The following is a 16,407-nucleotide window of genomic DNA, read 5'->3' as shown; positions in this document are numbered from 1 at the left end:
AAATACCGGCAGGAGTTATTTTATGAAGTCTTAAGGTATTTTAGTAGTGAAAACGTGGTAATTTAACTCCTGGCATTAGTCAGTGTATTAACATTAATAAATAGGCATGGTTAAGGAGCAGATGACCGCCTGCATCCTTAAAAGCTAGTTCTTACTGGTAACACCGTTTCCAGTAGTCTTCCAGGGCAGTCCTTGAGAGATGGAGCTCCTCCTTACACACAGAAAACACATTGCCAGTAAATTCTTTAAAAAGCGGTCCCTCAAGGAGTGTGAGGAGACGATGGAGTCCTCTCCCAAGCTCTCAGACAGGTTGTCCCAAATACATATACTTCATCGGGTATACCTAACCCCACTCAGAGTAGCTAGATACAAGAGAGAACAAGCCACTACATGCCGGATGTGTGGCCTCGAAACAGGCACATTCTTCCACCTCTTATGGCCCTGACCAAAAATACAAGGCCTTTGGAAACAAGTTGTGACCTTCCCCGACGTTCCGGACAAATATACTAAAATATTCCTTCATGAAACTTTTCTCAGGCAGAAAAATTATAGCCAGAAAATGGATGAGATCAATACCTCCAGACACCACAGAATGAAAGCCGGACAAACGTAACCTTACTTTCAAAGAAATTCCTATATATCAATAAATGCTGCCCAGACAAGTACAAAAGAATATGGGACTGATGGTTGCAGGAATCCGAAACTTGTGCCTTATATAAGAATTCTTGAAACAATCACACTAAGTTTTGGTAATGTTGTATTTTTTATATTTTGCACCAGGTGATAATAACAATTACAAAAGTACTCAGAAACATAAAATGATTATGTACTGTAACAGCATTGTATATCATATTCACCTCAAAATAGAGGACATAATTGTATATTCATTGTACTTAACCTGTATACACTTTTGTTTGATAAAAGCCTTTGTTCAACGAAAGGTCCGTGGTCAGTCAGTCATCCAAGAGAACCGAAGGCCGGAATCTGTGACATAAAACACAACACAACCCCACAAGGTTAGACATTAGGGTGGGATTGTGCTGCCCTGGAAGACTACTGGAAACAGAGTTACCGGTAAGAACTAACTCTGCTTTTCCCCCAGCCGTCTTCCAGGTCAGCCCTTGAGAGGATAACAGAGTAATCATCAGACTAGGGTGGGACAATGGCTTGGAGGACTTTCCTGCAAAAAGCCTGGTCCTGGCTGAAAATCAGATCCAGCCTGTAAATGGTGAACAAAGGTCGAGAATCTTGACCAAGTTGCCGCCCTGAAAATTTGCTCTGGAGTGGCTACCGCCTTCTCTGCCCACGAGGCTGCTGAAGCCCTTGTTGAATGTGCCCTGAGATCTTTTGGAAGTGTTAGCTCCATAACATTCCAGTATAGCTGCCTTGAGCCATCTGGCTAGCGTTTTCTTGGATGCTTGTTTACCAGCATACAAGATGATGCTCTGAACTCATTGGCGACTTCAACGTACTGAAGGAGACATCTTCCAACATCTAGAAGGCTTAGTTCTTGCTCTTTGCTATTAGCCGATGAACTACAAAATTAAGGTAGTATTATATCCTGGGATTTATGAAATGTTGACGACACTTGTAATGTAAATTCTGGATCTGTTTGAAGGACGATTCCATCATTGTGAATTTTGAGAAAGGGTTCTCTGACAGACAGAGCCTGGATTTCCCCTATCTTACGTGTTGTAGTGATAGCCATGAGGAAAACGGTTTTCAGTGTCAGCAGACGTAAAGATATATCTTGTAGCAGCTGTAAAGGGACTTTTGATGATTTCCCCCCCCCCCCCCCCAAGTACCACAGACAGATCCCATGTGGGACATTTTTGTGTCTTTGGTGGTCTATATTTTGCCAATGCTCTGCAAACATGAGACCCCAATGGGTCTTCTTATAATGTCCATTCTAGATACACCGACATCACTGCTATCTGGACCTTCAGCTTACTGAGAGCTAGACCTTTATCAGCATCCTGCTGCAGGAACTCAAGAATAGTCTGCCCATTTGAAGCTTTCTTGTCTTAGGCTTGTTAGGGGACCCTGACATCAGCTCATCTCAGTGAGGAAGTAGCCACAGCTCTTCTGCCGATAGACTGAGCAGCTGAGAGAACCAGGCTCTCTTGGACCAATAACGGTGCTATCAGTGTGAGCTTTGTTTGCTCTTGTATGAATTTCTTCACCACCCAAGGAATCAGCTGTACCAGAGGGAAGGCGTAGCGCATTTTTTAATTCCATGGGTTTTGGAGTGTGTCTATCCCTAGAGGCCAGTCTTGTGGGTTTAGAGAGAAGAAACGCTTCACCGGGATGCAAATAGATCTATATTTGGTACTCCCCAGCAGGCTGCAATTCCCCTCAAACACCCCTGGTTGTAATACTCATTCCTCTTGGGAGAGCTCTTGGCTGAGGAAGTCTGCCACTTGATTGTTTTCCCCCTTTAGGTGGACCGCTCCCAGCGATAGTAGGTTCCCTTCTGCCCATCGACAAATCTGGTTGGAGTAGTGGCTTAAGGAGGGGCTCCTCATGCCCCCTTGTTTGTCCATATAAACTACTGCCCTGGCGTTGTCCGACAGGATCAGGGTGTGATGACTTAGTTGGTCTTGGAAGTGTTCGAAGACACCTGGACTTCTTCCGGGGACCATCTCCCCTGAGCAGGTTGTCCTGCTAGGTGGGCTCCCCATCCCCAACTGCTATGGTCAACTTCCGCGAGGTTGGGAAAGACCATGCCAGACCCTGGTTTAACTTTGTGTGGATCCTCCACCACCAAAGCTACCTCCTCCCAGAGGTTGGGAAGTAAGAGTGTCCTGTCGGCCATAGTTGAGCTTCTGTGAGGTCTTATACCAGCTGTACTTCTGACAGTGCTGCAAATAGTAGGTTGTCTAGGTACGGTACTACCATCATCTTCTTCAACCTCAGAGGGGCCAGGGCTTTTGCTAGGACTTTGATAAATATCCTCAATGACCAAGATAGCCCGAAAGGAAGAACCCTGCTCTGCAATACTCATTTTCCTATCTCCGGGATTCTTCTCTTATGGGAATGTGGAGATAGGCATCCCTGAGATCCATGGTCGCCATGAAAGTTCCTGGTTGAAGGATATTTTTGACCGTGAATATGGATTCCATGCAGAATTTTTTGTATTGTATCGCTTGGGCTCAGGGGTTTTATATTTAATATCAATCAGAAGGTTTTTTGATCATAAAAACGTGAGTAAAAATACTTTCGTTTTTCTTCCTCTGGTACTGGAGTAAGGACTTTCTGGTCTATCATCTCCCCCAACAGCAGAGGAAGAGCCCCTGCTATTTCGGGATCCCTGGGAAGTTTAGTTAATCTCTCTGGAGGATGACAATTGAATTTCAGTGAGTAAGCCTGTCACGTACCTGGTGGTAGAGCCCGACTTGCAGAAGGAGACCTCTCTTGCGGCTCAGACTCAAGGGCCCTGCTAGTGTATACAGGTAACACAAGAGTCAAGAGGGGCACGAGTGTCTGGCAGGATCAACAGCTTGATCAGGGAGTGCTGGGATCGGAGGGAAACTGGATCAGCAGGCAGGTGCTGGAAGCTGAAGCAGAGCAGCAGGCAGAGAGGCTGAACCAGGACACCAATGCAGGAACTCTGGCAGAGGCAGGACTTCAGGCAGGTGCTGGAACCACTACTGGAGATAGAGCAGCAGACGGCACCGGAACAGAAGGCTGGAAGCAGAGCAGTCAGACAAGCTGGGTCGGAGGTCAGGCGGTCAGCAGAGGTACCAAGGATCAAGCAGGTGGATGGTCGGACGAGCCGGGTCGGTAAACGGGCAGGCAGCAAGGCACCGAAGGAACAAGCAGAAGGAAGGTCAGGCAGGCCGAGGTCAGATGCAGGCGGATAGCAGGAGCAGTAGGTAAACAAGCCGGGTCAACAGGTCACAGGTCACAGAAGGCAGGATCTCAGAATCAGGGTACTCGCACGCTGTAGATCAGACAGCAAGAACTGGATGTGACCAACTGAGTTAAATAGCCCGCCTGGCACCAACGAGCGCGCACGCACGCGCGGCGGAAGGTCCGGACTGACCACTGCTGGCAGGATCCTCGTGACAAAGCCCTTGCGATGATGTCCAGATTGGCTGTCGTCTTCTGCCAATGAGGTAGGAAGGAATTCTCTTTGTCCACAAATAAACATTTTGTGGAGGTTTGCGCTTTTCGGTTGAGAAGGTTTTCTTCCTGTTTGACATTCTTTCTAGAGCTTTGTCCAAGCCTGTCCCAAACAAACAGCCTTCGGAGAATGTGAGGTTGCATAGTCTCATTTTGGATGCAGGGTCCCCTGACCAGGTCTTCATCCAAACAGCCAGTCTGGCTGCCACGGCTAGGCCTCTTCACCTTGCTGCCAGTTTGACAGACTCTGCAGACGCATCTGCTATGTAGCCGACTGCCTTATGCCCTGAACACATGGTCGGATTTTCCGACAAGATCCGATCACACATTAGGGCTTTAGAGAGAACCGACAGTCTTCAGAATTTCTTTCCTAGGTATACCATTTTCTATATGGTCTTGCAGTTAGGAAAGACAGAATTCAAGTTTTCTTGCCACGCAAGTGCTGGCTTCAGGCTGACGACACTTGTTTCCACAAGCTCTTTTTAGGATAATGTCACCCCTCTTGTCCATGCAATCTTTTAGATGCCCTATATCCTCAAAGGCCAATGAGGACTTTTTGGAGACTTGATAGTGGTGCATCCAATTTAGAATTCTTATTCCACACTCCCCGTGTATCGTCACTGAAAGGGAACCGCTTCTTATGACTAACTGCAAAGAAGGGCTTCTTTTCTGGATCTGCCCACTTATTCCTCAAGATGTTCGACATCACTTGGTGGACCGGGAATACTTTGGACTTTTTCTTCCTAAGACCTTGGTACATCAGGTCATGTTTTGATGGAAGTTCTTTTCCTTCCTCTATCTCCAAAGTCTCATATATAGACCCAAGGAGGTCCTCTACATCTTCTAGGGCAATTTGTACTTGGGTCCTTCTTTCTCTTGTCCCCCATCCTCCTGCTCCGAATCTGAGCCGTCGGTGGCTATTACTATAATTGAGCTGCTACCCACTTGTTTCCTCACTGTCTCCTGCAACCCGATCTGGGTGAGGCTGTGGGAGAGAAACTTCCAGAGGGGGCTGTCGGAGGTTTAAACTCTGCAATAAATGTTTTAAGATCCTTAAAGGTAGTAGCCTTGTCCTCCCTCACAGATCCAAAGATTTTTGTGTAGATTGCATCTGACTGTTTTTTTTTAACAAGTCTGTCGATGCACACTTGGCATAGTGGCTCTGTGTATTCCGAGGGCATCTTGGTAGCACATTTTGCACACCGTTTTCTGGGAGTGGGCTTTGGTTCTTTAGGAGCTTAGCCTGCCATGACAAACAAAGGGGCCCGTGGCTGTGAGAAAAATACACTCAACCCGCCAGTGTGCACACCCAGTGACACCTTACTAACCCCTGTATGTCCCAGCCCACTAGAGACCACCACTATCTAGCTAGCTGTTCCCAAACCGGACAACAAAGGGTCACCCACTGGTGCCTACCTGTGTGCTGCTGGTGCCTGCGTCCCTGGGAAGAAAACACTAGCTGGGTGGCATTGTTGTCCTGGACCTTCCTGTGGCGTCCATGCTTTCCACTGCAGCCGTGTCTACGATAATGGCGCCAGCCGGCCATTCAAGCTTCTCGCACCTTTATGGGGTGGACCAGTTGAACCAGATGGTGTATCGGCGCCTTTCTCCACGCCTGGGCTCAGAAGCCAGAATCCGGGTTACCTCCTGCCTGCCAACCATACGGTAAGGGTGCACACACTACTGCAGCCCAGAAGCTCAGACCATGCTCTCCCTGCTTGCCACGAGACACATGCCCCAGCTCAACCCTTGGGATATTGAGTCTTCGGCGGTCCCTTCAGACAACATGTCTCCTCTGGACAGAGGAAACTCCAAGACTGACCAGGGACCGCCTTTTAAAGAAATTACTGGCAATGTGCTTCCTGTGTGTGAGGAGGAGCTCCATCTCTCGAGGGCTGACCTGGAAGATGACTGGGGGCAAAACCAGTAAACATTATGGTGGTTACGCCACGTCCTTAACAAACGATGAGTCATCAGTCATCAGCGGCTATCCCCGTTGACAGCTATATCCAAAATAAAACAATTGCCATCATTAAAAAAATTAATCGGGAAGGGGGGCAAGCATGGGGTCCCCACTACTGCATACCTCATTGGCAAAATCCCAGAGTGCCTGTGTTCCCTGGACACAGTGCAACGCCGCTTGGCAGGAGGGTTCTGTGATTAGCCCTCCTGATCACACGATGGCTGTGACCCATCACAGCCATCAAGTAATGTAAACACAGCCATTATAATTGTGATCGGCTCTGTTTATTCTCACACAGAGCCCGTCAGCGAGGAGAAGAGAAGATCGGTGCCGTCAGCCGGGGGTCAGTGAGTTTTGAGCCTTTTTACAGCTTTTAACACTGATCACCCAGCTAGTGTCCCCAAACAGTGTCCCCAACAGTCAAAAACACCTGTCCCACATCTGTCCATATCCCAGTGGTCACACTGATCAACATGTGACATCTGTCCCAGTGATCATCTGTGCACATCTGTCCACATGGATAAAAAATTATTCAGCAGCGAAGAGGCTTTCTATATATTCCAGAGTATGTCAGATGAGAGTAGCAGGGAACTCTCTCTGTCAGACTTGGATAGAGACTATGCCCACGTACACACGGTCGGAGATTTTGCCAACCAAATCCGTCGGATTTTGCCCAGATTTAGTCCGACGGATTGTGTCCGAAACTGTTGCATACACACGGTTGGCGAAAAATCCGATCTTTCAGAACGTGATGACGTAATTTCATTACGATGGGACTACATTCAGGCTAGTAGCCAATAGCTTTGATGTAGGAATTTGATCTGAGCATGCGTCGAACTTGGTCCGATGAAAATGCGCTACACATGATCGGATTAGGTCCGTCCCGTCCAGTTGGTTGGGAAATATTTCCAACATGTTGGAAAATTGGTTCGGACGGAGATTCGGACGGAATCAGTCCGATGCATACCACACACAGTCGGATTATCCGACGACACGGTCCGATAACACTCATTCCGACAGATTCTCCGACCGTGTGTACAGGGGGTTTGAGCCAGTAGAAAGCAGTGACTGAAATGAAAATGGAGGAGGACAGAATCCTAACAAAGAGGCTCAGGAGATTTGAGCAAGCACAGGCATCCACCAGCAATTCTGCAAGTGCTTATGCAGTAGCAAGCACAAGCAGTGAACAGTCCTAGACGATAGGCCAGATGATGCTAGTAATGGGGCGTCCTATCCAGGCAGGGCCCATACTAGCCTCCCAGACATTCTATTGCATCCATTGCTGCCCAATACTTCGGCAGAACCCACAATTCCCCCTTTTACAGCACAGCCAGGCCCTCAGATACAATCAGAAAACATAACCCCAATTTATTTACATTTATTTTTCACTGATGATCTGCCAAAATTACATTGTGGAGCAGTGTAATCTGTATGCCAGCCAACATATTGCCAGCAATTTCGATTCTTCTTAGTCCCATCTTTTTGTTTGGAAACCCCTCACCATTAAAGAATTAAACATTTTTCTTGGACTAACCCATGGGGCTGACAAAAAAAATGAAATCCATGCCTACTGGTCTACCCAACCTATCCACCATATGCCAGTCTACTCTTCTTTGATGCCCAGAACCTGTTACGGAATAATTAAATTTTTACATTTCAACAATGCACAGTGTCTCCCTCAAAATCATCCCAATTATAATAAATTAATCAAAATTCGGCCTCTTAGCAATTTTTTTTTGCTCCAGCTTCAAGTAACCGTTTACCCCCATATAAATATTTGTGTAGATGAATCCCTACTCCACTTCACCGTAAGACTTGGCATCAAGCAATACCTCCCCATTATATGAGCCAAATACAGGGTAAAATTTTACCAGGCATGCAACAGGGCCACGGGTTACATTTATGATTTTAAAATTTATGAGGGAAAGGGACAGCCAGCTAAACCCCCCCTGGATGCCCTACCTATAAGGGGACAAGTGGCAAAACTGTCTGGCAGCTGACAGAACCACTGTTTGGGAAGAGTAACCACCTATATTTAGACATTTTCTACATGAATCTTCCACTTTTCCCCCCTTCTCTACCTAAAGAAGACTTTGGCCTGTGGGATAGCAAGGACAAACCGCAAGCGCTTCCCACAGAGACTGGGCACCAATAAAGTGCACCCAAAGATCCCTAAACCTATCTAATATTTCATGAGGACATTATTACAGCCCTTCTCTATCCCCATGGCAAAGCCCCTGAACAAATTTGCTCCGATACATTAGCCAGACTTCATAAAAAGGCACTCCCCCCCCCACCCCTCATATCCAAACAGACCGCAAACCCCTCCAAAAATGCTGTGCTTGTTCAAGTAGAGGAATTTTCTGTGACGCCTGATACTACTGTCCCCAATGTCTCTCCCAGCAAGACCTTTGTATTGGAGAGTGTTATCGGATCTATCACACTTCACTACACTATTAGTGAAGTATATGTGATGTGAAGATATATTTCCAGTTTCTACGATTTCTGTATAAGACCAGGACTGTTTATCAACTATGCCTCTGCCAACCACGTTTCTGCCTTGCACGTTAATTGACCTCTGCCTGTTAAATGACCATGATTTTTGCCTGCCTCCTGAAATGATTGTTTGCCCTGCCACTGTATTAGTGGGATTAAAGACCACACAGGGGTCTCACTTATGTGAGGGGCTCCAGAATAGTTTTTCCGAGTGAAGAAATCCGGGATTTTGTTTTCTTGGATTAGGGTCTGGTGACTTGGAGGCTTCAAAGAGATTTGGGTGGGAAGAAGCCTCTATCCCTGTCCTCAGATCTTACCTGACCAAGGCCCTAAGCCTTATAGTGCTGCCACCTGAACTGGCCATGCCTCTGCACCATATTCTTGCCTACTGCCAGGACAAATGTTTTGGCATACCTCTGCCTGCTGCCTGGACAATTCCTTTGGCTGTCTGGACCAAATGCTTTGCCTGTGCTCAGACAGTATTCCTGCCTGCTAAATCCACAGGTAATTTATTTTATTTTTTTACCCTTTGCTCAGCAGAATGCATTTTGGGGTGTAATTCTTGATATGTACAGAACATGCTATGTGTTAGAAGCCTGAAGGTGCTACTCGCATGTTGGAAACAGAAAAACAAAGAAAAGGCGCCTCTAAGTATAGAATTAAAAGCTGTTTAATTTCCCCAAAAAGGGTGAAAAACACTTACAAGATATGTAGACTGGCAGAGCATATCATTAATATCCATGTAGGTGGTCCGGCATGAATGCAGTGGTCACTGGCATATACCAGTTCTTTAGGCTGTGTGTGTCCAGTAGCAGGGAGGTCCATGGGATGCCAACAGCAAAAACAGCAGGGAGCTCCAAGAGAACTGACAGGCCAGCCTGCTATCACAGTCTCAAAACACGAGGATCCTGGAAGTGACGTCAGCGGCAGGAGACAATAACCAGCAACCAGCGTGGACCACAAACAGGAAGCAGTCATCAAAGAGGGACGCGTTTCGGAACATCTCATTGGTTCCTTTATCAACCTGATGACTGTGTGTATGGGACTAATTTATACTACCTGGGCAGACCTTAGGGGCGGGAATATGTAAATGGAGCGTTATCACAATATAAAAGGTATAGGACAGGAGGAGAAACAAACAAAATCCCTATCCAAACAAAAAAAAATATATATATATGATTTCATACAGAACAACCACCAATAAGTGACATTTAAAAATAAACATAAAATGAAAATGAGAAAAAAGGGAGGGGCAAAAGAAGAAAGGGAAGGGGCAAAGAGAAAATATTTTGAAAAATATCTAGGGCAAAAAATATGTATAAATATATTAGCTAAAAAATATATATATATATATATATATATATATATATATATATATATATATATATATATATATATATATATATATATATATATATATATATATATATATATATATATATATATATATCCCGAAATGGTTAAAATTAAAAAATATTTACCATATTTAAAATAATATACTAATACACAGTCATCAGGTTGAAAAAGGAACCAATGAGATGTTCCGAAACGCATCCCTCTTTGATGACTGCTTCTTGTTTTGCTTCCTGTTTGTGGTCCACGCTGGTTGCTGGTTATTGTCTCCTGCCGCTGACGTCACTTCCAGGATCCTCGTGTTTTGAGACTGTGATAGCGGGCTGGCCTGTCAGTTCTCTTGGAGCTCCCTGCTGTTTTTCCTGTTGGCATCCCCTGGACCTCCTTGCTACTGGACACACACAGCCTAAAGAACTGGTATATGCCAGTGGCCACTGCATTCATGCCGGACCACCTACATGGATATTAATGATATGCTCTGCCAGTCTACATATCTTGTAAGTGTTTTTAACCCTTTTTGGGGAAATTAAACAGCTTTTAATTCTACACTTAGAGGCGCCTTTTCTTTGTTTTTCTGTTTTCTATTCAGAGATTGCTTCTCTCCATAAGTGCAGCCCTAAGTGTGGAAGATACCCTATTATAGACTTTCCGGTTCATAAAGACATCTGTTTTTGCTTGGTCCTGAAGTTCAGAGCACCCTTACAAACTGTATCTACTTGCATGTTGGGCCTATGTATATGGTCAGGCTCTGGAAAAGTCTCACACATATAGTATCGCCATACTCGGGAGGAGTAGCAGAATGTATTTTAGGGTGTAATTTTTGGGATGTATATGCTAAGCATTGGAAACATTTTAGAAATTTACAACTTTGGGTAAAAAAAAAAAACCTGACAGTGCTCCATGCATGTTGGGCCTCTGTACGTGGCCAGGAAGTGAAAAGGTCCCACATGTGGTATTGCCAACTCAGGAGGAGTAGCAGGATATATTTGAAGTGTAATTGCAAGTTTATTTATGTGTGAGAAATAACTATATTTAATATGACAATTTTGTGGGGGAAAATATAAATCTTCATTTTCCAAACTATTGTGGCAAAGAATTGCAACTTCAAAAAACTTACTATGCCTCTCTTACTAAATACCTTGGATTGTCATCTTTACAAAAAGGGGTCATATGGGGGATATCTGTACTGTCCTGACATTTTAGGGCCTCAAGAAATGAGATAGGCAGTCAGTACATCAGGATTGATCAATTTTATATTTAGCCTAGCTTCTAGACTTTAAAACTTTCACACAAGCCAATCATATACTTAGTAGGATTTTTTTTTTACCAAAGACATGTAGCAGAATACATCCTGACCTACCTACATTTATGACGAAATTTGATTTTATAGGATTTCTTTTTAAAACAAAAGTAGAAAATAATGTTTTTTATTTCAAAATTCTCACTAGTTTTTCTCTTATATCGCAAAAAAAAAAAAACCCATTGGTGAATAAATATCACCAAAAGAAAGCTCTATTTGTGTGAACAAAATGATAAAAATTTAATTTGGGTACAGTGTAGCATGACTGAGTAAATGTGATTCAAAGTGCAAGAGCACTGATAGGTGCAAACTGGTCTGGAAAAGAAGGGGGTGAATGTGTCCAGTATTGAGGTACTTAAGAATTGTCAGGCGGCGGGAGACTTCGGTGCAAGTGAACTTTTTTTTCTCCTTTATTCAGGTTGGTGGTAGGTGTCGCGATTGACTATTGATCTACACCAGGGGACTTTCCTTTTTTTTCTTTTAAATAAAGAAATTGTTAACTGGCTAAAGTCTTTTTTTCTTTTTTTTATACTACACATTTTTTTTGGTGAATGAGTACCCCATACTAACTCACATATGGGGGGGGGGGGAATCTGGGAAAAACCCCAACAACCACCAGCTAGGGTTGTGGGGAAGATGACATTGCCCCCATGGACAAGGTGCTTTGGGTTAAGTCTATTTCTGCCTATCGCAGTGAGCATGCCTCAAAAGGGGTCTTCAGGACAGGCGTATCATAGGAATAGACCACGTCTCTGGCCCTGTATGGCATCCTGCAGCTAACTCATCCATTACACCATGTACCAAGGTGAGCGTCACACAATCCAGTGTCCGAAGCAAACCTAACAGGTCAGCTTGGCCAGGGTATAGTTACCAAGATGTACATCAAGGGTATCCAATCTGGAAACTGCTAGTCAGCCATAAGGCAATAGGAAGATAAATCTTGGTGAAAGTAACAAAAAGAAAAGAGGAGGAAAAAATAGAAGAAAAAAATAATAGGAGAACGGGCCCGTCAAGGACACCAGCAAACGAAAATTTAATTCTTAGCCCTTGTACACACGGTCGGAGATTCCGACAACCAAATCCGTCGGAGTAATTCCGACGGATTAATTCCGGAAGAGGTCCAGAAGTGATGTTGCATACACACGGTCGGACTAAGTTGTTGGAAAATCTGATTGTACATAACGTGATGACGTTATTTCGTTAAGACGGGACTATGTTCAGGCTAGTAGCCAATAGCTTTGGTCTGGGAATTTGATCTGAGCATGCGTGGCACTTTGTCCGTCGGAGTAGGCTACACATGATCGGAGTATGTCCGATAGGAGCATTTTGTCAGAAAATTTTACCGGCAAGTTGGAAAACTTGGTCCGTCGGATATTCCGACGAAAACAGTCCGATGCAGACCACACACAGTCAGAATATCCGACAAAACGGTCCGATAGGAAACATTCCGTCGGAATCTCCGACCGTGTCTACAAGGGCTTACAGAGTGGACAGGGTTTTATTTGGTACATTGGGGGCGATTCCCAGCAAAAATTTTGTAAGTGTCCCATCACAAGAAGGTAGCACCATGCAACTCATGGTCTAAGAATCAACTGTACGGAACGATTAAAACAGAGGAATTTTGAATCACCTGTAAAATCCATATCTTAAAGTGCAATACAGGACACAAAGAAATCTGATTGACACACCAGGGGTTCTAGGCTTGTACCTTCAGGTGATTGGATACTGGAAAGCTTTTGAGGACATTTCCCTGGGGTACCCCCCTATAAAAATCCTACGTTCACTCTGTGGATCCTTCATTTTTAAGCAAGCAATGCAGAGTAAAAAGCAGAGTTTAGGGAGGGCATCCTGTATCCTGCATTGTTATCTAAAATAAGGAATTTACAGGTCAAAATTCCTCTGATCTCAATCATACAGTACAAGACACATTTATCTTATTCATTCATCATTGAACTTCCCCAAACATGTAATATACGGGTGGGCAACAACTTGATAAACTCAACTGTGCCAACAGGTGGAAAAAAAAAAAAAAAAAGTAAAACAATCGGACTGAGAGTACCACTACAAGACCCTTGCATTCGAAAGCCACATCAGCCAAAGACTAGTCATTCACCTGGTAAAACTTTGAAAAAGTTCAACCAGAAGACCAGGTGGCAACCTTACAGGGTTGGGCGTTTGAGGCTTGGTGCCTAAAGTCCCAGGATACTACACAACAGATCTGGTGGAGTGCAATGGTGGATTTTGAAGCGGGTTGCCCTTTGTGAGTACTTTATTAAAATGGACAAAACGGGGAATATGTTTGTTTAGGGAAGTAGTAGCATTTAGGTACACTCTAATACAGGGCTCAAACGTTCAAGTCCTGAGCTACTAGCCAGGCCTTAAGGGTTACTTGTCACCAGTTGCCCCACCCAACCCCAACCATCCCCTGCCCCTAAACACTCCCTCATAAATGACACTGAAATGTTTTATGCAGAATTAAGTTACAAAAATAAATATTAACAAGAACTTTATCAACCAGTGCCTGTTAGTACAGTCTCACCTGTGCAGAGGAAGAGTCAAGCTGGCCGACCAAAGAGCGGGGATTTCCTCCTGTAACAGCTTTCGTTTGAATTGCTGGGTTCCTGTCGCCTCACCATCACAGGCCCACCTCCTCCCCCGGCATCGCTCACGTCACACAGTCCCGCCACCAAACATTGGCCCGGTGTTCCGTCTATCAAATGTGCCGGGAGAGGAGGCAGGACTGTGTGACGTGAGCGGCGTTGAGCGAGCAGGGGGGCTGTATGTGATCGTGAGCAGTGGTGGAAACCCAGCAATTCAAATGAATGCTCTTACAGCGGGCAATCCCCGCTCTCTGATGATCGACCAACACGACACTTCCTCTCTTCCCCTGGCTGGGAAAATGGCCCCCGTTCAATCTCGCCTGCCGGTGGTGCTCGTCCACCCTCGACCGTGGCAGCCCATGCTCGCCAGCAATCATTTTCCACTTGCAAAATGGGAGCAGAACATTTGAGGAATGCTCTAATTACTCTATGTCCATGCAATGTAGAGAAATTTCCTTTGGGTGCTTAGAAGCAGTAGAACAATGTCCTCATTGAAATGGAATGCTTAACCACCTTTTGAAGAAACGATGGTCTAAGGCAAAATACAACTTTGTCATTGTGAAGTATGAGGAAGGGCTCTTTACAGAACAGGGTAGCTAGTTTATTTAGCAAATTTTCCACCACCCGTGTCCCATTGTGGAGATTTCACTTCCTGTCCCATAGCCAAACAGAAATAAGAGGAAATTCCTGCTAATTGAGGGAATACCTTGGGGACCCTCTCCACTCTGTCAAAAATGAAAAAAAAAAAAAGGTTTTGCCTTTAGTTGTACTTCAAGACATTTGGTTCAAACCAAATCACTTGAAAAACTGGGAGTAGTAGCCAAATTCCTGGACTTCATCCAAAACTGTGCTGGCCGATTTCTGCAGATCTGATAAACATACCGTATCAGCATATTAACTGCGTATAAGGAGTCTCCTTCCTTTACTGTGCCTACTGGGATACTGCTAATAAATGGGGGTCTGTCTGATCATTTCTGCTAGAGGCTTAATAGCTAAAGAAAACAAAAGTGGTAGACAAGGGACAACCTATTCACATGCCCCAATGAGGAGGAATTGGGTCGGACATATTATTATTCACAATAAAGTGGGCATAGGGTTAATTATATTTAAAAAAAAGTTACCCATCCAATAACTGTAACTCCAAAACTAAATGTTTCCAAAACATAGGTCAAATAAGGCGTAAGTGAGTATTTAAAAAAAAAAAAAAAGGCCTTTTTCCCCCATTAATACGTAGTTCACATGTGTTGTGGAGTCTATGATTGTGATTGCCTCATACTGTATTACATTCTAGCTGATGTATACTGTATCTTATGTATTTCTTGTCTGTATATTCATATTAATGTATATTTGTATTTTCTATGGAAACTTCTTATACGATTTACCCTAAATAAAATTCAATACGCATTTATAACCCAAGTAGCCTTTTTCCCACTAAAAGTCCCATCTAAGAGAAACACTTCTTTTCTTTATTGCTTATTCAATAGGGATGCGGGAAAATTCTACTTTATAGACCCACTGGACACTACCCCCCTTTTTTTTCTGGTAAGCAAAAAAAAGGGAGACACTTTTACAACTCAATTCAAATCTATGTTGTGCCGGATGAAGAAAAGAAAAAGGAAAAGATTTCCTTCAGCAATCGTAGGTTAGTAATCATGTTGACTGCATTTCCATGTCTGGAAGGTTTCCAAAGAAGGGTTTTGTTCATTAGGCTGTGTCTAGGTTTTCCTGTGCCAATCTATGAATATTTCCCATATTAGCTAGAGACCGGCTTCTGTTGAAAAAAATTGTCCCTTTAAGGCCTTTGGGCGAAAGTGATGTTTGACGTTGCTTCCATCATCCAAAGGCATAGAATTGAGTGGGGGGCCATCATTCCCTTCGACTTGATACCAAGCAGGGGAAAGGATTGGATTGTCTCCCCTGCCGCCAATAAAAGTGAACTATCTGCTGCCATAACCCCGGTATTTAACGTCAGAGTACTGACGTTTAACGACGGCGGGTGGTCCAGGAGTGGTTAAAAGTAGTAATAGATCTACCCCAGGATCTTGGTAAATAATATCACAGGGCAAAAACAGAGCCAAAGACTAGCAATACTTACTTCTTTCAGGTTGTTTATTTGTTGAACATAGCTAGTTTGTGCCGCCTCCAACTGAGAGATGTACCAGTGCTGGTCTCGACTCTTCTGAAAGAATGTAGGGGAACGAACCTGAAATCTAAGGAAAAAATACAGCAAATTATAGTACTATTCAAAGCATGACGGACACGAAATGCAACTCTGAATGTTCAGACAGGTTCTAAGGCCATATTTTAGCGCAAAACAGAATTACTATTATTACTACACTGAATTTCATGTGCAAAAGTCAGGCTGACCCAAACAAATGCAGCGGCAGGACAAGAAAAATGAGGATAATCGTACATGAAGAGACAATAAAAACATTTTTAAGCTTGAATATTTGTAAAAACTTACATGCCCACTCATGTTTCTGAGTCATACACTAATGCAAAGAAGTTTACCAAAGCTTATGTATATGGTAGGCTATAACACAGTATACATGTCTTTGCTCATGGAATCT

At 44.1% G+C, this 16,407-nt stretch overlaps 1 protein-coding gene across 3 annotated transcripts in view; it reads right to left on the bottom strand.

Annotated features, from left to right (window-relative positions):
* The window catches only part of TRIM37 (tripartite motif containing 37), a 288,841-nt gene that overhangs the window by 178,636 nt on the left and 93,798 nt on the right, over positions 1-16,407 (bottom strand). For all 3 annotated transcript variants that reach the window (XM_077482222.1, XM_077482224.1, XM_077482223.1), the window contains exon 14: positions 15,933-16,047. In XM_077482222.1, coding sequence (XP_077338348.1) covers positions 15,933-16,047 — 115 coding nt within the window. The remainder of the gene's footprint in view (positions 1-15,932; positions 16,048-16,407) is intronic.

The sequence above is a fragment of the Lithobates pipiens genome, unplaced genomic scaffold (genome assembly GCF_037356315.1).
Source record: "Lithobates pipiens isolate NorthernLeopardFrog02 unplaced genomic scaffold, aLitPip1_a1.2 Scaffold_16, whole genome shotgun sequence".
NCBI classification, from domain to species: domain Eukaryota; kingdom Metazoa; phylum Chordata; class Amphibia; order Anura; family Ranidae; genus Lithobates; species Lithobates pipiens.
This window is presented reverse-complemented; position numbering and strand designations above follow the sequence as displayed.